This window comes from Ptychodera flava, chromosome 20 (assembly GCF_041260155.1).
Source record: "Ptychodera flava strain L36383 chromosome 20, AS_Pfla_20210202, whole genome shotgun sequence".
Classification (NCBI taxonomy): Eukaryota; Metazoa; Hemichordata; class Enteropneusta; family Ptychoderidae; genus Ptychodera; species Ptychodera flava.
The window spans coordinates 28,514,836-28,541,711 of record NC_091947.1 but is presented as its reverse complement, the minus strand read 5'-3'; the positions used below and the strand labels follow the sequence as shown (position 1 = coordinate 28,541,711).

General features: G+C 37.2%; 2 protein-coding genes across 2 annotated transcripts; both read left to right on the top strand.

Moving 5' to 3' along the window:
* The first annotated feature begins 978 nt into the window (after positions 1–978).
* Positions 979–21,094, top strand: LOC139119546 (protein mono-ADP-ribosyltransferase PARP14-like). Its single transcript, XM_070683388.1, has 7 exons — positions 979–982; positions 1,978–2,043; positions 2,903–3,073; positions 4,490–4,696; positions 5,221–5,393; positions 12,846–12,968; positions 20,711–21,094. The coding sequence occupies exons 1-7, from the start codon at positions 979–981 to the stop codon at positions 21,092–21,094; spliced, it is 1,128 nt and encodes a 375-aa protein (XP_070539489.1).
* LOC139120518 (protein mono-ADP-ribosyltransferase PARP15-like) lies at positions 19,387–25,125 on the top strand. Its single transcript, XM_070684982.1, has 3 exons — positions 19,387–22,052; positions 22,680–22,857; positions 23,513–25,125. The coding sequence occupies exons 1-3, from the start codon at positions 21,795–21,797 to the stop codon at positions 23,803–23,805; spliced, it is 729 nt and encodes a 242-aa protein (XP_070541083.1). The 5' UTR covers positions 19,387–21,794; the 3' UTR covers positions 23,806–25,125.
* Positions 25,126–26,876: the final 1,751 nt, after the last annotated feature.

Genomic DNA, 26,876 nt, shown 5'->3' with positions numbered 1-26,876 from the left:
TTTGTAAAATGTTGTAAATGTCTTACATTTGACCACTAAATTTGCAACATGATTATTATGGCATGGTCGTGTTCTCTGAACTATAGGCTTACTAATCACGCTTTAGGACTCAAACTGTCGGTGAAATCATTGCCATTTGAGTCAGAATTGATTTCACTGTTATCATACTCAGACTCACACATAAAACCAGTGATACCATCTCTGTTCAGTGAATTCACCAGTTATGCGAGGGGAGGAAGACCTATACAGGATTCAAGTACTGTCCCAAGGTTAACAGCGAGCTCTTGTTGAAATTTGACCCAGTTGCAGACAGCCTTACACAAAACTATTTGTCCACTGAAGAATGTCCCTGGGACATTCTTGATTTAGGTTAGGGTTAGGATTTTGATTAGGTGTTCATCCTGGAACTTTAACCTCAACCATAACCGCTAACCATAAGCCATAGTCCTAGTCCAAATCAATGTGCCAGGGACACATGATCCTAGATCATTCTTCAGTGAACGAAATTGTCTTGTGCCTTACAAACCAAGGCGATGGGCATCTAAGTCACTTCTACCTATCACTATCAGTCTCCCACATTAACATCCTGCTGCCGCTCAACCAGCAAGTAAAAGTAAATCAAAGAAATGAATTTCACATCAAATTTTTGTGCAGATTCTTCTTCTCTACATAGATTTTTTGACTAATCTTCCACTTTAAGAATACATTTTTGAAGCCTCTGCTTCCAAGTTAATGAAAAGTTTACTTGCCTATTAACGACTCCTCTGTTTAGCATTTTTCCACTGATTTCATTGTATTTTTAATGATGATATAGGTGGGAATGAAATAGAAGATTCCCCCTACAAAAACCTGAAACAAACACCTAAGGGGAGTCAGATGATGATTGGAAACATTATTGTACAAGTAGAGGCAGGCGATATCACCAAAGAAAGGACAGATGCAATTGTTAACAGCACTAATGTAAGTCTTGATCTTAGTATGGGTAAGTAAGTCACAGTGAACTCATTCTTGTTGAAAATTTTTTGAAAATAATGTATTCAATTTTATAAATTTGCCATTGATATTGACAGAATTTTGCACACACTAAACGTACCATAAAGAAAGCTTATTCCATACCATCAATGATTACCAGATGTTCTATATCACACTGAGCTTCTTGCAGCTGCCTCACGTTCTGCGCTCTCACTTTGAATGGTTTCAAATGACCCATTGGATGATTGTCATTTGTCTCATGTTCCCTGTGCAATTTTACAAGATGCATTTCTTTGATTGCTTTCAATGCTGACATTTGAAATTGGAAGCAAACTCTCATGACCTAGTATGAAAACAGCCAAGGCACAGCCTGTTTGATGCCTCTGTCATGAAAGTTACATAGAGCGGGAATTACAAAATACCTGAAGTACGAACTGGTGCTTTAAGGCCTGCTGCTCTACTGTCACTGCCAAATACAGTGTTACCGTCTATGCTCTTGTCCTCATGCACAATATGCAGTATTTTCATATTATTCTCATGCTAATGTTAAAGCTGAGGGAAGGTAAGGTAAAAACGAATACTATCGCGATCAGACAAAATTCAAATTTCAATTCAACATTGTCCTGGCATAGTTGTATATTTATTCGGGTCACGGGAAAACGAGCTCTCATACCAACATCAGGAGCATTGCACCCGCTAATATAAAGGTGTGCCAAATTTAGATTGTGGAGGAACTCCTTTATATTCCACATAAGGAGATAAATAATATTGCTAAGTCCTGATTTCATCACATTTACGGAAAAGTTATTATCGTCAATCATAAAGGACTTGACAGTAAGTAGTACGACTAATTGAGAGAAAACAATTGTGCAATATCAGTGCCATTTTTGTCATCTTTCCTAGATATTTAACTTAAATAATTGTGAATGAGAACAAACAGATAATTGCTATCATGGAAGTATTTCACTGTTTTTAATTTTTTTAAAACCTTTCCAACATTTACAGGTAGAGTATCCAAATCAATTTTAGCTGCAGGAGGACGGGACATAGTGAAAGAATGCAAAAGCTTGGGTAAGCTGGAGTTGTGCATTGTAATTCAATTATCAAATCACTTTTGTGTGGTCAAACTTAGCTGAGAGTAATCTGCAGTATCACAGGTGGCTTAAGGCTGACATGTCAAAGCCATTTATGAATATATGAAGTGTTGGTATAACAGATAAAATCTGAAACATATATACCCACCATAGTGTGAAATAATATCAATAAGAATATTGAAAGCATCTTTAGCTCCCATGTCAGCGACACAGAACTTATCAAATAGGGCAGGAATAAAATAGGTCCAATTTGTCTGCACAAAGGGTTTTCAAGCAAAGGGTGGCATAGCTGCTTTGTGCAAACCCCTGATGTAGAGTCACTGCCTTTTCTCAACTATGTACCTGGCACAAACCTGGTGCAGAGTATAATAATTGGACTTCTTACATAGCTCAAGCGAGGTGGTTATTTGTCATCGTTTTATCTGTCACTCCTCATCTGTCAACTGTCTTCATTCAAAGCTTCATAAAACAGCCCGTCCAATTGCTTGTATATTTAGTTTACAGGTCCCCAGACATACAAAGTCTGTCAGACTTCATATTTTTTCATGCTTTTTCATTATTGTATTATTATATAACTATTATTATTATTATTATTATTATTATTATTATTATTATATTCAGTTTGAGGAACATAGACTCATATCAAACATACACGAAAGTAATATACAGTAATAAGTAAAATCCAAATTTTTATACTTCATCAGCAGATATCAGGTTATGATATTCAATTTGAAAATTAATGTGAATTAATAAATAACAATGTTATTACAAATAAATAACAAAAATGCAAATTAATAAATTATATTAAATAACAAATGACACAATATTATGTCCAGGTATGCAACAACCAGATGATGTTGTAATGACTGGTGCTGGCAATCTACAGTGTAACAACATAATCCACATGATAACCCCTTATCAAAAGTTGGATGATAGTATAACACGGATGATGATGTTTGCTGAGAGTAAGCAAGTCAAGTCATTGGCAATGCCAGCAATCGGAACTGGTAGGGAAAACTCATCTTGATCACTTGATTAATTTGCTATATGTTTATATTGCCATTTTGTGTTGGCAGAGCATATTAGCTGCATATTTTCTCTTCACAACTGTACTTTAGGGACCGTCTCCGATTGTGGCATAAGTTCAAGAAACGAAATTCCTTTTTACATCAAAACCCCTTCCCCTAAATGAAAGTTCAAAAGTGCGAAAAGTTGATGTCTGCCTGAGAGTACGATGTAGCATTTTGCCATAGCTTCTGAAGAATATGTATCCCCTGACAACATTGCATCGTCAGGTAATCGATCAAATTTGAGTACTAACGGGGCGTTTTACCACATAGAAGTGTCACTTTATTTTACCTTCCCTTTTTGCATCTCATGACTTTCCGTTTCATCTTATACCTTTTTCTTCTCGCTATAGTCAGTCACATATTTCTTCAGCTTTATAACGTCAAACTTGTATACCCTTTTCCAATCTTCCTTTGCATCTCAGTGCTTTTATGTTTTAGTTGGTGACAAGTCTCCCAGGTGTAAAAATATGTAGGCTTCCACAAACTTTTTGTAGGCGTTATGGTACTTTTCGAAGAATTGCTTTGAGCCAGCAACTGGTTTACCAAATAGCGTCATTTGTTCTGCTATATGGTGCATTATTTCTACATTTTGACTGAGAATTATGCATCTTGTTAAGACTACATTAGTCATTGCTGTGTCAACAACACACTAAGAGTGAAATGACTAGGTGTGGCTAGAGCAAGCAGACGCTTGTAGTGCATTCAAACAAGATACTTTTTATCGTTATAATTTGATGAAAGAAAGGTTTAGGATACAATGTTAATACGTAATGGACACGAACGAGTTGGAAACAGTTACTGTAAAGTTTGTCGGCACGAGTGTGCATATTTTGTTCACTTTATACACAAAAGAACTTAAATTGTGATCACAAAATAAAAGTGCGAAAGTGAAGTTCACTAATTGAATGGAGGTCAAACCCCCTCCCCAGTAAACGAACGAATTTGGCTTTTTGAACTTGCGGCAATCTGAGACGGTCTCTTAAGCTATGGAAAAATCCACTTTCCTATGAAACTTAATTTGTGTTCACACATTATTTAATTAGAACATTGCTTGAACTTAGATATGAGACATTTCTTAATGTGCATCAGATAGACATGGTGTACATGCATTTACTGCCCCTCCCTTGCAAAAACAATCAACCTTTCCTGAATCCAACGATCAGTGTAAGTAATATAACTGCTAAACAGTGACATGGTTGTATAAGCAAGCGGGAATTCTTCCTAAATGAAAAAATAATCACCACAAACAATGGAATTGCGTTTAGCGAAAATAAGGCATTTCAATGCAATATTGGACAATTTACGCAAGTGCTGCTTGTAGGATATCAATGAATTTACTGTCATGTATTTTAGGGGCCCTTGGAAAAGACCCATCAACAGTGGCTGAGCAAACTCTGAAAGCGATTGATGACTTTTACCAACAACGCAACACCCAGTGTCTCAAGCTTATCCGAGTGATACTCTTTCAACGACCAATGGTACAAACATTCCACCAGGCCATGGTCAGTTTACTTGGAAAACCAGCAACAGACAGAAGAGGATACGTGAAAAAAGCTCGTGGTAATACATGTCGTATCATGTTTTATAAATCAGACTTATCCTGCCGCCAAAGTTTTGTAGCAAATATAGCGAAGCATAAAACATAGGTCCAATGAGAGTAGGATGTTTCCTGTAAATATGGACTTTGAATGTACAGTACGAGTGACTGCACAAAAGCAGATAATGCAATTGTAATCTTCAATCTATCTCTCAATCGGGCCATGAAGGTTTTCATGTTTGCAAATGCATGAGTTTTATTTTTCAGTTTTTTTACAGTTGAATGTAATTCTTATCAGACTTTGTTTGCCGATTGTAGAAATTTAGGGTGTAATGAAATTAACAAAATGCAAACTTTTAGAAAAATTTAATCTCCAATGAAGAGAACAAAAGTGCACATATCATACAGAAACAATATTTAAGGGAATTTTCATATCATATCCATTTTTATGACTTACAGTTAAAATCTTAGAAAGGAGTTTGTGTATATCGTGCAATGCCTTGTTATATTACAATACATAAACCTTCATTTTCAATTTAATGAGCAGATATAGTTGGTGGTCTTGCCAGCTCATTGAAATCTCTTGTGACGGCAAGCCCAGGTGATCCTGTGAGAAAACGGAATACACTGTTATTGTACATCTTTGCTGACAAAAGGAAAGATATTGATGGAGCTGTGGAGAAATTGGAGTCATTCATGGGTACTGAATTTATAGATATGGTAAGTTTGAATCTGATAGTCATGTGTATGGCCTCAATACTGTAGTAAAATGTGGTAAAATACTATCTTTTTTTATGATTTTAATATGACTGTTTTAGTTGTGATAATATTTACCCGATGTACACAATGAGTCTGTTGCTAAAAGAACTATTTTCACGCCAGGTTTGTAGAAATAATATTATTTCAACAGTATGAATTTTAAACATGAAAGCACTGGTAAACTGGTTCATTGCCATGAATATTAAAAAATAGGGTATAACAGAGCTTTAAAGGGTAAATTTGCCCAGCCTTTCTTAGCTAATCAAGTCGTTATTTAGTAAAAAATAAACAAAATAAACAAAATAAACAAAATAGCGTTGGTTTCATTCACTTTCACTTGCGCGTATTTGCCCAGTGGCCACAAGCTGAACGCACGGAAACCAGAAGTGACATATCAAACTTGCTAGTCGTCGTGTACACAGAACGTTCAAAGCGAGGTCACATACACCAAAGCTCTATACGCCAAGTATTGACGTACGCGGTACGCAAACCTCAGTGCTCGGCTGAAATCGTAATGGCGAAGATAATCGGCAATAACTTCGAACCTCAACGAGCAATCGTTGAGCTAAGACTGACATCGTCAGAGAGTTTAAGCGACTCGAGCTCTGAAAGTGACTATATTCTAGCTCCAATGACTAAGTTCAAATTCCTCTCGGCGACCAATCATCCCTGTCATTGTTGTAACAATATAAGCTAAAAGTGAAGCTAATATTGGACTCATGAACTCTGACCTGATCATTTGCATTTTTGATTTATATTTGCACATTCGTACAGTCGGGTTGCTATGGCCGACCACATGCCGACTGTTGGAGTTTATTAAACGTGTTGTTCAAAGTTTGAACTGACTTTGTCATGTTATATGTGACCAAGAACATAGATAAAATACGTAACATGGTGTCAGGAGTATTGAAACGTCCCATCAACTGAAGAAACAGTATCTGGAGCGACAGACATTCGTCTACAGTAAACGTCGACGATCGCGCGCATATTGACATTGACTCCATATGCAGCGTGGCCTGAAGAGGACAGCCTATGTTAGCAAGTTTTGAAAACGTGAGTAAAATTAAAACTCCTTAGCACCGTAAGATACCACTAAAGACGTGCTTGAAAGTCATTGCAGTTGTAGTGCAAACTACGGTGTGGACGTCCATAAATAGCTTCATATCACTTGCAAACCAAACGCATCGAGTTGTATGGTGCATGAGTAAGGGTGCCCAAGTGTGACATAGAGCAGCCGCCCACTACCCGTCGCACGCTGAATCTTTCAGTATCTCTGAGTAGACTATACAATTGCATCAGACAGTTGTATACCATGGAACACATCAAAGCGCCAGAGATGCTTGATTTCCACACCAAGAATTTGGCAGTGGTGTGGAAAAGATGGAAAGAAGAACTATCACTATACATTGATCTAACCATGGCTGGCAAAAAAGAAAGTAAAAAATGTAAGCTGTTTCTATACCTTATTGGGAGAGAGGGTAGAGAGATACATGAAACAATGAAGATTGACAGAGAAGAAAAAGATCGCAAACTTTAAGATCTTGTCAAAGCATTTGACAATTACTGTAACCCGAAGAAGAATGAAACTGTAGAACATTACAAATTTTTCAGTTGAAGCCAAGAAGCTAATGAGAATTTGGACAAGTATGTCACAGATTTAAAGATCTTAGCAGCAACATGCAATTTTGACTCATACAAGAGTCTCTCATCAAAGAGAGACTTGTTTGTGGGATAAATGGCTCAAGATTGAGAGAAAGGCTGTTACGAGAAGCAGACCTTGATCTTGAGAAGTGCCTACAAATATGCCGTACAGCAGAACTGTTGAACGAAAGCATAAAGACTATAGAGGTTCCAACAGAAGTCCATGCAGTGAAACAGAAGTGGGCAAATGCACAAGAGACCTGTAAGAAGCCAGAGCAAGGCAGAGCATGCAAGTATTTTGGCAAACGTCATGGAAAAGATAAAGAGAAATGCCCAGCATATGGCAAGCAGTGTCATAACTGCAAAAAGGCAAACCATTTTGCATCGCCATGCATGCAGAGGACACAGAGAAAAGTGCACACTATACATGATACTAGCCAGGAAGATTACGAAGAAATACAGTCAGTAACACTATCACCAGAAGAGGTACAAGTTAACAGTGTGAATGAAAGCCCTTTTCTGAAGCAGATTATGCAACAATGCTCATGGATAAGCAGCCAGTAAAATTCCAGCTAGATTCAGGTGCAACTTTCAACACTATACCGGTGACCAAGCTTGGTAATTTGCATGACTTCAAATTGACGGAGTCGAGCCGACTTCTCACGATGTACAACAAGACAACTTTAAAGCCTCGGGGACCAACCAAAGTGAAGATGGTGAACCCCAAGAATGGAAAGAAGTACATAGCAGAGTTTGTAGTTGTGGAGGATGATGCTAACATCCCATTGCTTGGCAGCAGAGCCTTACAGCAGATGGGATTAGTAAAGGTCCAGCATGACCAGATATACTATTAGTTCAGTCAAGTCAGCCACTCGTCAAAAAGGATAGCACAAAGCCAATCACTACGGAACAACTTGTCAAGGAGTATCCTGATGTGTTTGAAGGGACAGGTTTGCTTGATGGACAGTACCATCTAGAAGTGGACCCCAATATCTCACCAGTTGTTCATCCGCCAAGAAAGGTACCAGTTGCCATAAAAGACCAGCTGAAAGATGAGCTTGATAGATTGACTGAATTGGAGATCATAGCCCCAGTTAGCAAACCAATCCCCATGGGTTTCAAGTTTGGTGACAGTTCTCAAACTAGGGAAGATGAGGATCTGCATCGATCCCAGAGATTTGAACAAAGCCCTAAAGAGAAGCCACTACCCATTACAAACCATAGATGAGATATTGCTAGATTTGGGAAAGGCAAAAGTGTTCAGCGTTCTTAATGTCAAGAATGGATTTTGGCATGTGGAGCTTGATTAAGAAAGCTCGTATCTGACAACTTTCAACACACCATTTGGTAGGTTCCGGTGGTTGTGCATGCCTTTTGGTATTTCTACGGCACCTGAAGAGTTTCAGCGTAGACAAGACCAAGCCATTGAGGGTCTGACACGTACAAAGTCCATAGTAGATAACATAATTCTCTATGGTGTAGGAGACACAGTCGAAGAAGCCATTGCAGATCATGATAGAACTTAAGAGCTTTCATGGAGAGATGTCGAGAGTGAAACTTGAAACTGAACAAAGAGAAAATCAAGCTGAGGTTAAGACAAGTTCCTTTCATTGGACACCTCATTACGGATGATGGCCTTAAGCCAGATCCAGCAAAAGTTAAAGCTGTTGTGGACATGCCAAAGCCAACAGATGTTGCTGGAATCCAGAGATTAATTGGATTTGTGAACTACTTGAGCATGTTCTTACCCAAGCTAAGTGAAGTATGCGAGCCGCTGAGAAGACTGACCTTCAGGACAGTGAGTGGTATTGGTTAGATATCCATGATAAAGCAGTTGAAGAGGTAAACCACTCGTTACTGCACAACCTGTGTTGATATACTATGACCAGAAAGAGGTTCTAGTCCTGCAAACAGATGCCTCAGAGACAGGATTAGATAGGTGCGGCATTGATTCAGAATGACCAACCAGTAGCATTTGCGAGCTGTTCCCTCACAGACACAGATACCAGGTATGCCCAGATTGAGAAGGAGTTGCTTGCTGTTGTGTTTGGAATGGAAAGATTCCATCAGTACACTTATGGTAGACCAGTTACAGTGCAGTCTGATCATAAACCTTTGGAAATAATTCTGAAAAAAACATTGCACAGCACTCCAAAACGCTTGCAGAGAATGTTTGTGAGGTTAGAACAGTACAATGTTAACCTGATATACCGCCCAGGCAAGCAGATGCAACTTGCAGATACCCTGAGCCATTCATATTTGACAAATAAACCACCAGACAGGTTGCAAGCAAAAATAGAGACAGTCAACATGGCGGTGCAGAGTTTACCAATCTAAGAGCCGAGATTTCGAGATATACAGCATTACACGCAGAATGACAAGAGCCTACAGATCCTGATGTCCGTGATACAGAATGGGTTCCCTGAAAGCAAAGCAGAGCTACCCGTTCAAATAACGCCATATTTCCATGTTCGCGATGAATTGAGCGTCCAGATTGGAATCATCTTTAAAGATGAAAGCACAGTCATTCCTAAGAGTCTAAGATGTGACATGCTCCAGCGCATTCATTCATCACACATAGGCATCAAAGGATGTCTAAGAAAGCCAGAGAGTGTCTTTATTGGTCTGGCATGAATGCCGAAGTTAGAAACTACATAGAGAAATGTGATGTATGTCGTACAGTAGAAGTGCGTCAACAGAAAGAAACCCTAATGCCCCATGAAGTTCCTGCGCAACCATGGTCAAAAGTTGGTTTTGATCTACTGTTATTCGATGGAAGAGATTACCTGATAACAGTGGACTATGTCTCTAACTACTGGGAGATTGACTATCTACCTGATACTGATACTACAGTGAAGACAGTTGTGAGGAAACTCAAGGCCCTGTTTGCACTTAATGGAATACCCGACATATGTATTTCAGAAAACAGACCACAAACAACAGCAGAGGAATTCAAGATGTTTAGCAAAGAGTGGAATTTTGAGCATGATACTTCATCTCGAGGATATCCAAAAAGCAACCGAAAAATGGAAAACACAGTAAAGTCTGCAAAGACTATCATGAGAAAGAGAAAGTTAGCCAAATCAGATCCCTTCCTAGCAATACTGGATTTCAGAAATGCTTCAACCCAAGGTACAGATACCAGTCCTGTTCAGAGACTTGTGAGCAGAAGAACAAAGACTTTGCTGCCAACTACAAACAAACTTCTCACACCAGCCGTTACTGCAGTAAAGAAGGCAGCAAAACAGGTTAGGAAGATTAAAGCTAGGCAAGCCTACTACTGTAATAGAGGAGCGAAAGATCAACAATCTCTACGGCCAGGAGATGTAGTCAGAATAATGCCAGACAGAAAGAATCAGAAAGATTGGAAGAAAGCAGAAGTCAACAAACAGGTCAATATCCGTTCGTATGAAGTGACAACTGAGGACGGCAGGACATATCGCTTAATCGCAGACATTTGAGGAAAACCAGAGAGACATATTTTCCCAGTACCTCGGATCCCTATGCTACAGAAAGGCCTGTAGATATGAGTTGACCATGTGAACAGAAAGACATAAACACATCGATATTCGCATCCATCTCCAGAAATGTCGGACTACAAGAGTGGAAAAGTACTAGGCAAAACAGCCAGCCAGCCCACAGATGAAGCTCCAGTGAAAACAACACGATCTGGAAGAATCATCAAAAGACCTCAACACCTTCAAGACTATGTTGAGAAATAGACTGTAGTTGAAGTTTACAATTTTGCATGCCATCATGTGATTTTCAGGACTTTAAATTCAGAACTAAAAGAACATTAGTTTTCTGTTCAGTTCTCTTTCAAAGGAAAAGAGATGTAATATAAGCTAAAAGTGGAGCTAATATTGGACTCATGAACTCTGACCTGATCATTTGCATTTTTGATTTATATTTGCACATGCGTACTGTCGGGCTGCTATGGCCGACCACATGCCGACTGTTGGAGTTTATTTAACGTGTTATTCAAAGTTAGCACTGACTTTGTCATGTTATATGTAACCAAGAACATAGAAAAACACGTAACAATTGTCAGCCCATGGATGTATGTGGTGCGTCTGCAATCGCTGTGAAATCATGCCACCGCAAAAGTAATGCCAATGCTGTAAAGAGATCGACATTACTTCTAAAAGTGCGAGCATTTTAATGTGTTGCAGAACACCCTGATAAAGCCATGGTTAGTCTAGAACCAGCGGTCCTGTCTACAGCGTTCCGTTTCTAGTGCCTGAGCCTACGTACAGTCCCATAGGGTACAAGAGACGCACTTGGGGATGGATATGCCCCGGACAGTGTTCTTTTAGGCTTGTAGCCAGTAAGTGAAAGTGAGTAAAATTGACTCGAAAGCCTTGCAATGATCACATCAGTTTAATATTCCAAAATTAATTTTTAAGGTAAATTTCCCATTTAAGCTTCAGTGTATATTGTAACTGTTCTCTACTCATTTCTCACCTTGAAAGACTAGCAGTGATAGTACATAATTTCAAATTTCTACAATCAAGTTAATTCACTTCAGTTATAACATACTTCATCTATTCTGTCACTTAGTCAATCAAAGTATAGACATCTCTGCTGGTTTGTTACACAGTGCATAATTATAGGCGAATGAGAATTTTACATCTAGATAATGACACATTGTTGGTAAATTCGCATATTAAAACAATGTTCATTAAAGGTATACTGTCAGTTGTTCAAATTTTGCCACAGTTACCATGGAAAGAGAAAATCTAACCAATCACAGATTTTAAGCGGGTGGCCGCTTTTTAAAAACAGGCGCCCTCACATGGTCATTATGAATACCAAGGAATGCCTCTTTGACCATATTTGGGCATATTTAGATTACAGGCGACTGTATACCTTTAATACACTTTGCTTATATGAATATATTTATCAAGGACATTGAGAATTAGATTGTTTCCATGCTAAGATTTATCTACACAATGTGATCAAAAGATGTGAGGAGATATAATCGTCTTTGTTAATTGCCATCACCCCTATTCCATTTTGTTATGAAAAATGACACCTTTATATCCCGGCATTATGTAAATATGGCTTTAAAGTTTCTGCAAATACTGAACTGGATAATGATGCAGAGATGTTACCTCTTGACAAGTTAACAGCCTTGGAGCAAGAATAACTCAATGAAAAAAGAATCCATTGTTAAATGCTGGTCAGACAATACATGTTTATTCTGCAGCTCAGATTTTGGGGAAAATCCTCTAAGAACATAAGGTTTAAAATTTTACACAAAAGAGAAATCAAAACTACTAGCAATTGATTACCCTCGATACCTGTTATAATTTTATAGTAGAATTATTTTCGTGTCCAGCTTTTCAATTTATACCATTCTAAAAAGAAGTATTTGTAACATGTATGAAAGAGGCTGTTTCCTATCAAAAAACCTTGAAGAACCTCTGCCTGTAGCCGTAACTTTTGGCCACTTTCCTCCTACATTTTATAGTCTTTGTTGAGTGCATGTTGAAACACCCACTATTTAGCTTGTCAACAGAATAATTACCTTTGCATTCTAGTCCAGAATTCACATGTCAAAATTAAGAATGCAATCTACATTTGTATTGGCTGAATATCTAAGGGTGCTTTAGGGAATTGAACAAAAAACAGAGTTGATACTAAAAAACAAAAATGATGAAACATCCTCAAAGTTACAGCTACTAGCCCATTAGTAAGAGTACTGGCCTGCAGTACTTCCTAAAATTTACAGGCTCCAAAATGAAAACTGTGTTTATTCTCGATTTACAGAATGTTTCCAAGGAAAATGTTGGCAAAATTAGTGACGAAGAACTCTATCTAGTCATGATTTCAGCAGAGCGTCTTGAGGTTAGATTATATTTTCATTCTGTAGCTGATATAACATTTATACTGGTATATTGTTTGAGAGAAATGGAAAAATGGAAAATCTAGATCCTGGATATCTTTTCATGACAGGTTTTAGATGATTAGGTGTAGATATAGGTAGAGTTTGATTTCGATTGACATATCAATGGCAAATAAAAAACACCTATTACCCGGTCATGAGTGCTATAGTGCTTGTTTACTACCCGGAGGGACCGGGGTTACCAGAATCACATTGCTATTCTATTCCCTGAGACCATAGGCTGATGGGTACAGTGATGTGTTCATGGTAATGCAAGGCCAAGCTGGGTACACAGAGCGAATAAAGACCAGGTTATACCGGGTAGATGTTTATAACACATCATATGCTCATGCTGTTCTATGTTATTGTTGGGAGTTTGCTTTGATGCAGAGTCACTGAGACAATACATTAACTAAGCAGAGAAGTTGACTGGGCAATTCTTCACAGCGGGAACAGTACAAGTGCCAATTTCTTCACAAAAAGAACTGTATAATATTGATTACGATGTCATTGAACTTTTCAAGTTCCTACGCTTTTGAAATAGAATACTTCACTGTTTTAGTCAGAGACTCTTTGCTTATCTTGGGCGCTCATCACGCTCCAATCACCCGCCATTGTTTCAAAGTTGCAGACGACACTAATGGATGGTCGTGTGACCAGGCACTTTTTCAGAAACTATTTTCCTAGGGAAATATTACTTAAAAATACCCTCTGATGTCACTTTTTCAAACCATTAGGGACTAGTCGTATCTATTTGCTCATCACATGATGTTTTCTGACGCATTGCAACATTGATTTCTGATGCATTGCAAATAAGAATGCGGTGTATTTGAGTATAGTATAGTGTCAGTATAAGAACTGCCCTCATTGCTGGGCTTTTCTGGGCAGCAGTTAGTGGCTGGCCCAGCTTCTGGTGTCCTTTGCAAATAAGGTTACAAGCAGTCTGACTGTTTATAAGGCCCCACCCCTGATGAAGTCGGGCGGGGACTTTAATTGAGTTGCGTGCATCCACGGAGATATCTCAAACATGCATGGATTGATTGCTTTCACACTTGGTACACGGGTAATACAATATGGCGGACATATGCACACCCATTTGTTTTAGTATATGATCCAAAGTGGCCGCCAGGCAGCCATTGTGTTTTATATCTGTCGGCATTATGCAGATTTAAAATAAAACAGATTTCTTTCAAAATTTACAGATGAACAAAACACTATGGCTCAAACATGCACATGAAATAATTTTTTGATACAACCAAATGTCTGGCTACCATTCAAATCTGATTTTTGCACGTCCAGAGCTGTAACTCGAACATTCTTGCACTAATTTATTTCAATCTATACACTAAGAACGGTAATACTCCGGTATACATATGCATGTGGATTTTTGTTGTGATACATTTTAACAATTTCTCGTTATTCGAAATCGAAAAACGAATGTCAATCTGATTAGATCAAACACGATTTTCTGAATCCATTACATACATGAATCTGAATCAGTGGCAAAGCACAATAGGATGCAGAGGTGAAGTGAGAGGCAAATTCGTACCTGCAAATTACAATCATATTTGGCGAATATTTTGGATGTCATTCGCCACGATGGCGAATTGAAATATTGCCTGAAAGTGATGGCAAACTAATAGGTAAAAAGTCTGTTGTGGTTTGACAGGTCGCAATGAGAATGTCGCCATCAGTGATCTCATCTTGCACTAAGCATGTCTCGTGGGATTAACCCTCAAAGTTTTGCATTTCGAAACGGGATACATGGATAATCGCAATTTTTCTATAGTTATTTCATAAAATAAAAAAGAAGTAATGATTTTAGATAATGTTAGTTGAAAATTCTGAGAAAAAAATGAGAATGCGATTGAGCGAACAGTTAATGCGAGGTAATGATGTCACTCTACAGCACTGTACTCAACCTGGAAGTTCAAACATTGATAAGCACGGCAAAAATCTATGTTGTAAGTGTCGCCCAACTTCAGCAAAAATGGCAAAAAAGGCTATATTTTCTTCTTTCGAAGCTAAAAATGGCTGATTCGGGATGTAAATCAACAAGTTTGAATACCTTTTTTCGATTGAACATGCTTCTGTCAAAGATATGCAATTGAGGTAAAATTTGTAATATTGCTACAATCTAGACTCATAGGTCAGATTAGGTGAACAGGTTCATTAATAGTAGTGCGCTTCACAGAACAATGAGATATATGTTATCACTATATGTAGCAGGTTTTTTTCAAGTTCGCACAGTACTCTCAGAGTTAAATCACTAATTACTAAACTTTATCTAATATGCAAATGAGCTGTTCATTAACTTGACGCTGCTCAATGCTTTATGGGACAATTAGATATCCATCAGATCAACATTTGTAGCACGTTTTATTTAATTTAATGCTGTACTTTTAGAGTAATGTCACTAATTACATATGCAAATAAACCCTAAATTAACTTGACACTGTTCAATGATTCATAGCACAATTAAATATTTATCAATCAATATCTGTAGCACGTTTCACAAAATTTTGGTGCCGAAATTTCAGAGTTATATACCTAATTACAAAGTTTATCAAATATGCAAATCAACCCTTAATTAAAATCACACTACTAAATGCTTTACAATACAGTTACATATCAGTCGTATCAGTATGTGCAGCAGATTTCATCACATTTGGTGGAGTTATATCGGAGTTATATGACTAATTACAAACTTTCATAAAATATGCAAATGAGCTATTTATTAACTTGACACTGCCTAATGCTTCTAAGTATAATTAGATATATATCAGATCAATATTTGTTGCAAGTATCATTAAGTTTGGTGCAGGAATTTCAGAGTTATCTCACTAATAACAAAAGTTCATTAAATATGCAAATGAGAAGATAATTGACATGACACTCACAGTATCATCATAATGTTCTTAGATTGTCATCTGTGAAAAGTTTCATGGAATTTTGTGCAGTATTTCTTGATATATGTCTACACTGTCATTACCGTCTCCAAAGGGAATTTACCATTGTATGGAAAAAAAACGATATTGCATTACTTCATTAATATGCAAGCCACACTAACCAAAATCTAATCATTTCTTGCAAGTAGCATATAGTACCTGTGTACAAAATCTGACTTGAATCCATTCAGGCGTTTTTGAGTTATCGTGTAAACAGACAGACAGACACACACACACACACACACACTAACACACACATACACACACGGACAGACAGACAGACATCGCTATGACATTAGCCCGCGTGTTTACACACGTGAGCTAATAAAATTATTTACAATAGTTTCTCTTGTGTCTCTCCTATTACGTGCAAACCTATTCGGAATTCGGTAGCCCAGGCCAGGTTTTCCCAGCCATTGAATGCGTTACCTTTGAGTCTGCGCAGTACAGTGAGTTAGTTTCTGCCGGATTCACCGACTTGGACTTCTTTCAAAGTACTGACGGCCAGACGGACTGTGTACACAGTGACGTCAAGCATATACACAATGACTGAGCGTGAGCTCCAGCCATTATTCTGGCAAATAAGGAGAACGCATGCTGATAAACCTCTGCATATATTAAAAAAATTGTTGTCATCTCCATGTTGTGCAAGGCCACGTAGACATATCGAGTACATTGAGCGCAGGGCGAGTAATGGCATCAAGTTCGTACATCGACCGCGTTTTACAACTGATCGGTCGACCGTCGCTAATCATGCGAGATTACCAAAGAAAGGTTCTTGAGAGTTACATTGAGGGAAAAGATGTGTTCGTCTGCGCACCAACCGGCAGCGGAAAATCACTGACATACGAGTGAGTTTTATGTGAGCATGGAGGTAGCAGAGAGTTTTATGTGATTTTATGCACATCTCGCTTGACGTCAATAGGCAACTCCTCCCAATGTGTAAAATTTAGTGATGTCATCTTATGCATAATATATAAATAAATACAAACGTCATCTCATGAATAATTTATAGCAATGCAAACCCTGCAAGAAAGCCAAGTCTGTGATTCCGGGTGAAGCTCCCCTGTATAGCGTTCACCCCAATCATCCATGAAGGCAAAATACAAATCATTGCCTTCATTCCACTCAAACATTCACAAATCACAGACTTGACCCAAGTCTAGTGACTTTAGTTACATTTGTTCAAATTGTGGTGAATTTTTAAAAGTTGTAATTTTTGGGCAATTTTTCCTGTTTTTGGTAAAAAAATCTCCTCTGAAAGCGCTCATCCCATTGCCTTGAAATTTAGTGTGCATGATGCTAGGATTGGCCTTTGTCAGATTTGTTCAAATTGTGGTGAAATTTTCATATTTGTATTTTTAGGGCAATTTTTCCCAATTTTGGTCAAACAATAATTTTCACCCAAAGTATTTGTTAGATTGCTTTGAAACTTTATACTCTTAATCATAGGATTGTCCTCTTTCAGACATGTAAAAATTGTGGTAAATTTTTGTATTTTTGTTTTTTGGGTAATATTTTGCATTTTTAGTCAAAAAATCATTTTCTCAGAATTAACTATTCTGATATGCGACGACATTTAAGAAAGAAAATCATCAGCCACTAATTATAATATCCTGTAATTAATCACAAAAACTAATGAAACTTGCTACTTATGCTTATGTCACATACCACTTTATGATAAAGACTAGTTGAACTAAATGACAGCCCTGACTCACTACTATACACGTGAGCATGTTCAGTTCATATCTGTTGTAATTAGGGTGGCAGCCCAGATTGGATTTACATTTTCACCACCATGGAGCTCATTCTCGACTTTTAAGCCTCATCTGTATCACAGTATGTTTTATCATACACCCAATTAATGAACAGGACTCTATCCTTGGTCTCCAAAGACCCATAATCGAATTACAAATTAAAATTGGGGACTGTGTCATCAACGTTGACCTGTTTTCTATGTGATGGACAATAGATACACTTGTAATTGAGGAGAAAGGGCAAAAACCAAGTTTTACAGCCATTTTTAGCTCACGTGTGTAAACACGTGGGCTAATGTCATAGCGATGTCTGTCTGTCTGCCCGTGTGAGTGTGTGTGTGTGTGTGTGTGTGTGTGTGTCTGTCTGTCTGTCTGTTTACACGATAACTCAAAAACGCCTGAACGGATTCAAGTCAGATTTGGTACACAGGTACTATATGCTACTTGCAAGAACTGATTAGATTTTGGTTAGTGTTGCTTGCATATTAATGAAGTTATGCAATATCGTTTTTTTCCGTACAATGGTTTCCCTATGGATACGGTAATGACAGTGTAGACATATATCAAGAAATAATGCACAAAATTTCATGAAACTTTTCACAGATGACAATCTAAGAACATTATGATGATATTGTGAATGTCATGTCAATTATGTTCTCATTTGCATATTTAATGAACTTTTGTTATTAGTGAGATAACTCTGAAATTCCTGCAATAAACTTAATGATACTTGCAACAAATGTTGATCTGATATATATCTAATTATACTTAGAAGCATTAGGCAGTGTCAAGTTAATAAATATCTCATTTGCATATTTTATGAAGGCTTGTAATTAGTCATATAACTCCGATATAACTTCACCAAATGTGATAAAATCTGCTGCAGATACTGACCAGACTGATATCTAACTGTAGTGTAAAGCATTTAGTAGTGTGATTTTAATTAAGGGTTGATTTGCATATTTGATAAACTTTGTAATTAGGTACATAACTCTGAAATTACAGCACCCAAGTCAGTGAAATTTGACACGATATTGTTTTGATAAATATCTAACTGTACTGAGAAGCATTTGGCAGTGTCAAGTTGACAAATAGGTCATTTGCATATTTTATGAAGTTTTGTAATTAGTAATATAACTCCAAAATAACTGCACCAAATGTGATGAAATCTGCTGCAGATACTGATCCGACAGATATCTAACTGTGTTGTAAAGCATTTAGATGTGTTAAGTTAATTAAGGGTTCATTTGCATATTTAATGAACTTTGTAATTAGTGATATTACTCCAAAATTACAGCGTTAAATTTGATGAAACTTGCTAGAGATGTTGATCTGATAAATATCCAATTGTACTGAGAAGCATTGAGCAGTGTCAAGTTAATAAATAGCTCATTTGCATATTTCATGAAGTCTTATAATTAGTCATATACCTCCGAAATAACTGCATCAAATGTGATGAAAACTGCTGCACATACTGATACGACAGATATCTGACTGTATTGTAAAGCATTTAGTAGTGTAAAGTTAATTAAGGGTTCATTTGTATATTTAATAAACTTTGTAATCAGGTATATAACTCTGAAATTTCGGCACCAAAACTTTGTGAACTGTGCTACAGATATTGATTTGATAAATATTTAATTGTGCTATGAATCATTGAACAGTACCAGTGTCAAGTTAATTCAGGGTTTATTTGCATATTTAATGAACTTTGTAATTAGTGACATAACTCTAAAATTACAGCATAAAATTAAATAAAACGTGCTACAAATTTTGATCTGATGGATATCTAATTGTCCCATAAAGCATTGAGCAGTGTCAAGTTAATGAACAGCTCATTTGCATATTAAATAAAGTTTAGTAATTAGTGATTTAACTCTGAGAGTACTGTGCGAAGTTGAAAAAACCTGCTACATATAGTGATAACATATATCTCATTGTTCTGTGAAGCGCACTACTATTAATGAACCTGTTGTAAAACACGTGGGCATATTCAGTTCATATCTGGTTATTATATGCACCTTTTCCGTAAGTCCAGGTAGGTCTAGTGATTGGGTTTATATTAGCCATTGACCATAATGGGGCAATCATTGCCAACTTTTTCACCTCTTCCTATCAATGATATTCCATTTTAGATGATTTTTCATCCTTATGAGTCCCATGTCTTTCCTCTCCTTCACACATATCAAAGGCTATTAAGATTCCACACTTGTTTAATTTACAAATTCCAAGTCATGACAATCACATCGAGTGTTTTCTTTGCTTTTTCCATTTACCAACCAGCTCAAATAACTTCCAAGTTTGTCAGAAAAATTCGTTTCCGTACAAATAATGTATCACAATGAATGCATAATATTATTGGAATAACATCACACGGGCCATTTTCAGGTTTTAGTAAGTGTAGGCCATTTCAGATTGTTCCAAAGTAATTTTAAATTAGGTATATTCTCTTTGTAATTAATTTATAGTTTTTGTTGATTGGATGATGTTCTTAGAATAAATGGATGCTGTTAATTTATTGATGTTCATGAAATGAATATATTTCTGTTGACAATATTCAGAAATGAATATCTTTTTCATTTGATGATTTACATGGGATGAAGTGAAACTATATTCAGTATAATGTATCTACTGATATTTCTCTGTGTACCATAAATTCATGTTTATGATTTCAACTGTAATTTACATGAGAAACAAGCCAGGGCTTTTCTGAGGAATTGACACACCTACTCCAGTATGTTTAAAGAAATCCAATTTCGTATATTTTGACATGTTTCTTATGATTTACAACTACATGACATGCATGTTTATTACATAGAGGGCATGAAAGTCTTTCTTTTATATGTGAAATGTATTTTGTTCGGGGGAGAGAGGGACGTAGATATGTTTGTAATTATAGATATGTGTCTATTCATAATACATAAAAAATACAAAGTATTAGATATATATGTACCGCTACAAAGTAACTTTGTACATGTAGTTTATTGCTAAACTTTTTATGAGTTCTTGGCTAAAGTAATGGATGAGAATAATCTGTTCCTGTAGGTTAAAGTTAATAAGATTCCAACTGGCAGTGTCACCCATCTCCGTTTGCAAGGAAGGGTTCAAAGAGTTTTCAAGGTGCAAGAGGAAATCAATAAAATCCTGGATCGTATTGCCGAGGAAGAAAGACGGAAAAACGAAGCCAGATTATTAGCCAAAAATGTCAAATGGATGTATCTCAGTGATGAAGAGCAGTATGACGATTATGATGATGAAATTATTGGCATTATTGAACAAGCCAGAGTGGAGAACAGGAAAGATGTTGAATTTGAGATTCAAGGTGGAAAGTATCACATTGACTTTGGGACAATGAAAGAGATAGACTTGGATGACATGTCAAAAGTGCTTGTCAAGAAAGAACTAAGAGAAGGTTTGCTGTTTGAGTAGCTTCTATTAATTGAATTTATGTTATTTTTGGGAAATTCACAGCTTAGGACCATGGAAAATTAACATGCACATGGCAAAAAAATATCATGAACAGTTGACCTAAAACCTTCCACTTGCTATGAAAAGGGTGAAAGTGCAACTACCTGACAATGAAATTATGACTAATAGAAAAGAATGATGAATTGCTTGAAAAAGTTGTTTGAAAACTCCTGACAGGTTTTTGAACAAGAAACATTATCTTGTGCATACAGGCGTTCCATGGTGGGAATGTAGCATAGGCTGTTTTTAGTGCAAGTATGTGCAAAAGAATATAAATAGGGCTACATTACCTTCCCGTTAGACTCAGTTTATCATGATTGTCATGAACGTGTTTACGTGTCTAGGACCCTGACAAGAAGAATCAATATCTTACAATGATCTTGTCACATCTGTGTGTATATAGTTTTACATGTGATTACATGTATGTCATGTATGTCAATTTATCAAAGTCATGGCAGGCTGAACCTTTCCTTTTGCCTATGGTTTTGTCCAACGCCATCATTTTAAATAGTTATACATCTCGAGGTCAAAGAGATATCAACACTTTTCATTAGGAGGAGAAGGTTGAAGATTAGTGTTTTAGGCCATAATTTTTTTGTAACCTTGAGTGTATTGAATTTTGTAAGTTATCGCTACCATTGGCGATGGTGATACCATCGCAATGCTTCACAAATTAACTCCAGGTAGCTTACAGGATGTTTCCATATGTCTGCAATTATCCGTAAAGAGGTCTGAGTATAAAATAGAATTCTTCATTGTTTCAGCTGGGGTTCCTCTTCCTTCAAGTTGGGTAGACATGACTCAGTATGGAAACTTCAGAACAGAAACTTTAGAACCAAAGACAGCTGAATATCAAGGAGTGGAACAAGCATTCACACAAACACTTAAACCAGGGTACAATTTGAGACAAATTGTACGGGTGAGTATCGTCAAATTTTGAAAGTTCACATGAAGTCTGGTCAGACTTTCAGGTTACCCGAGGTTATCGTTCGCCCGGTTAAAGCGATGAATGCGTTTCTTCGCTTCGATAAAGTTTGTATGTGCGATGTATGATAGTGATCATGCGTGAGTGAGTGCTTCACGAACTCTACAACGTGTGGAGCGGTCTCAGTCAGAAAAATGTAACAACTTAGCCGGCTATTGAACCACTCTTTTTAGGAGTGGGGATTTAGCCGAGCGGTTCTCTCTGTGGCCTCTCCGCTAGGCGACTGATGCCGTATGTTGTGGGTTCGAACCCGATTGAAAACTAGCCGTAATTTCAGCTGTTATGTAGCTTTTACAATTTTATGATTTTGTTAAAAATAAATTTGTATATCCGATTACATGTCAGCGTGTATTACAGGTTGATGAATTGATCATCAAAGGTATGTACCATTGCTACTTTTCCAAATCTGAGCGTTGTTCTGTTCAAGAACATAAACAATCTGAAATAATTTTTGCTTCCAAACCACCCGAAGAAGTATTTCCCGAAGTCCTGCATAATGATCTAAATTGTTAAATCTGTCAGTTACCAGCTTTCATTGAATTGCTTTGTTACTGTCCACAGATTGAACGCTTGCAAAACATTCAACAGTATCGACAGTATGTCATCCTCAAACAAACATTAGATGCCAAAAATCCTAAAGGAACAACAAATGAGAGAACATTGTACCATGGAACAAGTGCTGACTCTGTTGATAAAATGAGTAAGAAAGGATTTAACAGAAGTTTCGCTGGGAAAAATGGTAAGGAAAGTTGATGTACACTGATGGCTTGCTACAGTACTACACTACTGGCGTGCCTCTCGCTCACTCTGGATACCACTGTCTAACATGCTCTGCGAAAGTCTATCTGCTTAAATTTACATCTTATTCAGTAATTCTTTGCCAATAAAACTCTATCTTTCCCATCCTTTTTCATTCTGAACTACTTTACCTGCCCTGTCATATTCTTAATTGCTGTACTAATCCTTTGTTAGCTTCCCCTAGCTCTCCTTTAGCTCTGCTCTAGCGTTTGAATGGTCTTCAGTGCATGTAATTGACTGCATTTCAAAGTACATGCCCCTTTTTCACGTACTTCAGTCTAGCATAGCCCACTTCTGACAAAAGTTTTAATTTATGCAAGCACAGGTAGTGTGCTTAAAAGGGGCCAGTAGCTGTAATGCAAACTCTCTTGCACATATCTGTTCTGCCATGCAAAATCTTCATAATTATTGGTATTGCTGTCCTTTTGCAACTATGTGGTTAATATATTTAGCAAAAAAGTGTATCTGTATCTTTTCGTGTCTACCCATTGACAACATATAGTTCTTTAAGATAAATGCAAACATAGATTCACACAAGGTTTTATTCATTTCAAATATGGCAAAATATCAAACGTAGTCTTGCTTTGATTCCTCAGTTACAGCAACTCTGTATGGTGCAGGAACTTACTTTGCTGTCAATTCCGAAATGTCTGCCCGTAGCATCTACTCTCCACCAGATGCCAATGGTTACAAATACATCTACCAAGCCAAGGTGTTAACAGGGGAATATACCGTCGGATCACAGAACATGCTAGTGCCACCATCCAAGAACCCAAATGACCCTACAGACTGCTATGATAGCGTGGTTGATAACATGCAGAATCCAGAAATCTTTGTCGTGTTTAATGATGCTTTGGCCTTCCCAGAATACTTGATTGTATTTTATTAGCATCATGAATTCTCTAGATGAATTGCTGATAGACACAGTGAACCATAGAAAGTGAAGGATGCATCATTCTGTAATTCATATAGAAGAGTTAGTAAAAACTTAGAGTTGTCAGTGATATGTCCAAAACCCTTTGGAGGTGTAACGGATCTCATATTCCTTTTATCTAAATTAAGATTTAGTGCAAATCAGAATTAAGAACAATTAATCCACCACTGCTCACATTTCTGACATTTCTTCTGAGATAGGTAAATATGACAGCTGAGTCTTCAAATGTGGATATAACATTGGAAAACAATTTATTCCATGTTTACAAACACCATTTACTGTGTACAACATACCTTATATACAGAAAGTTTAAAAATATGTAATTATGTGCACTGCATCAGTAGTTTAACCCAGTTTTACATTTTGATGTGTTTTATGTTAACGTTCTGAATAATATTTTTCCGTGTTTTTCTGCATTTGTTCAGTAGTCGCCAATGGTTATGGAATTATTCAGCTTGAACATGCTGTACTTCAAAGTACACATCAGAGTATAATACTTCACAGGAAGAGTCTCATTAAAATATTTTCATTATCTGTAAAATTTTAATAAAATTGGTGTAGTCTGATCAATAGATATGTTGCAAAATACCCAGCCAAATACCATGTTCATCCTGTCTATATGTTCTTGTCTATGTACCCCAATACTAAGTTAGTAGTTAAACAGTAGCAGAGTATTATACATGCGATCTAAAAATGTTTGCTGTATGATTATACATTTGTGCAGATTTTACCCAACGCATATACATGTAGTTTTTATATCACAAATAATCTTGCTGTGTGATTCGGGCTTACCAACATTTTGAATTTTCTGATGGTTTTAAAAAGAGCTATTCATGTTGTGACATGTAACAAACAGATTCTAATCTTTGCCATGTCTGCATGTGATTTAATGGAAATATTAAAACAATTTATACTCTCTTGCTATATGGCAAGGAAATTTAATACTCATATGATAGACAAAATGTCAAAAGCTGTCATGGCACTCAAAAACTATCTAAAGTATTCACGTTGGATACTTAAAAATCTATGCTTTAGCTTTGCTCCCTAGTATTTCAGATTTCCAAACACAGTCAGCTGATGACAATTTTCGTAAATTATTTTCTTAGGATTGTATGATACTTCAAATCTATGCCTTTTATAAGTATTGTAATCAGATTCAATCATGTAACCATAAGATTTAATAGTCTAACTTCAACAATGTACTAAATTTTGGTGTTAAACCTTAATTAGTTGAAAGTCTTTGGTTTGAATAAATAATTTCATTGTAGTTTAAGTACAATGTACAACCTGTGAAATTGATGAAGCCTTTCCTAACATTGTCCTTTCTTGTTTATTTTGATGTCGTCTGCAAGGTAGTTGGTTGCCAATATTAGTTCAGTAACAGCTGCATTACTTTCACATTCACGTACTTATTACTTCTTTTAGTTTGTAGACAACTTACATAATTGTTTGTATCTCTGGACAGGGATTGTAGCCTTTTGCAGTTCGACCACTACTTTTAAGTTCTGTTACTTATTGTTCAGTCTGCTAGTTCAGCGTTTGATGGCTTTTCATATACCTGGTATGAAGTGTGACAAGTTTCTTTTATCATATGACATGGAAAATATCTTTTACACTTGTGACGTTTACCGTAAAATGTCAGGCCTGACATGGGAAGGTAAACGTCATCAGTTTGAGTGCGCCGGAACTATTTCAAAGATGGCGACTTTCAATCAAAACAAACTCGCCATTTTCTAATTCTATCCATTCATTTTTTTTAATTGTAGGATACGATAAAAAAAAAACCTTAATTTTGATGTACCTCGTTGGAAACATTTTTTGAAAAAGGCTGTTTAGAGGTTATCATATTAAACTGAATAAAAATATATTTCTCGAAACAATGAACGGGAATCACGAGATCTCCCGGCCGCCCGGCCGGCTCGCTTTGCCGCTCAACGGTGACGAACGCGTACTGTAGACTGTAGTGTGGTGTTGAGTGACCGTTCGTAAACAATTTATTTCCGTTTGCAAAATTAACGCGCGGTACGTTTTGTGGGTAATTTTCGAACAGTTAAGCTCAAAAATAAACAAGTGTTTTGTCGTTGCCATTTATTTTTCCAATCCCCCAAATAAATAATCACGATCAAATGAAATGTGCCTCTTCTGTTGTCATTTTGTGCGGGAAACAACCTGATCTGTTGTCATTTGCCAAGATGTCGTTCGACAGTGACCTCAGCGAATTTTTAGCTCTTGCCGATTCTCTATCTGAAGACGAAATTTTCCAGCAATTACCACCCTGGACATGCCATCAACAACAAAAACAACAACATCCAGCTATGCCGAATTCTCACTTGATGAGGAGGAAGAATTTGTCACCATGCAGAGAAAGAAAAATACCATCAGAAGTACCAACACTGCCGTCAAACAGTTCTCACTGTGGCTGAAGGCAATGAAACCGAACGAGCATCGACCACTCCTTGAAATTCAACCAACCGATCTCGATTCGTATTTAGCAGGCTATTTCCTGGGTACGAGACAGAGTGATGGCCGCGAATACGAGCCGGACACACTGACTGGCTACCAACGTGGGATAGACCGCTTTCTCCAGGAGAATAATTACGGACACTCTATAATCAGAGATGACGAGTTTAAAAGATCGCGTAAATGTCTGGCCGCAAAACGTTCGCAACTGAAGAAACTAGGCATGGGAAACAAACTAATGCAGCAGATGCCCTGACCAGCGAGGAGGAAGCGATCTTTGTGGAGAAAGGCATCGTTGGACGAAACAATCCTGAGTCCCTGTTTTACGCGGTGTGGTTAAACAACACAAAAATACTTGGCTTTCGGGGTGGACAGGAAAATCGTCAACTAGCATGGGGTGACATCACGCTCAAAGCAACGCCGAATGGATCTGAATACCGATCGAATTTAACGAACGCGAAACTAAAACACGGCACGGACAGATTGGGGCGATCCGGCAATTCAGCCCCAAGATCTTCGCAACCCCGACAAAACCGGACACTTGTCCCGTCACAACGTACAAGGTA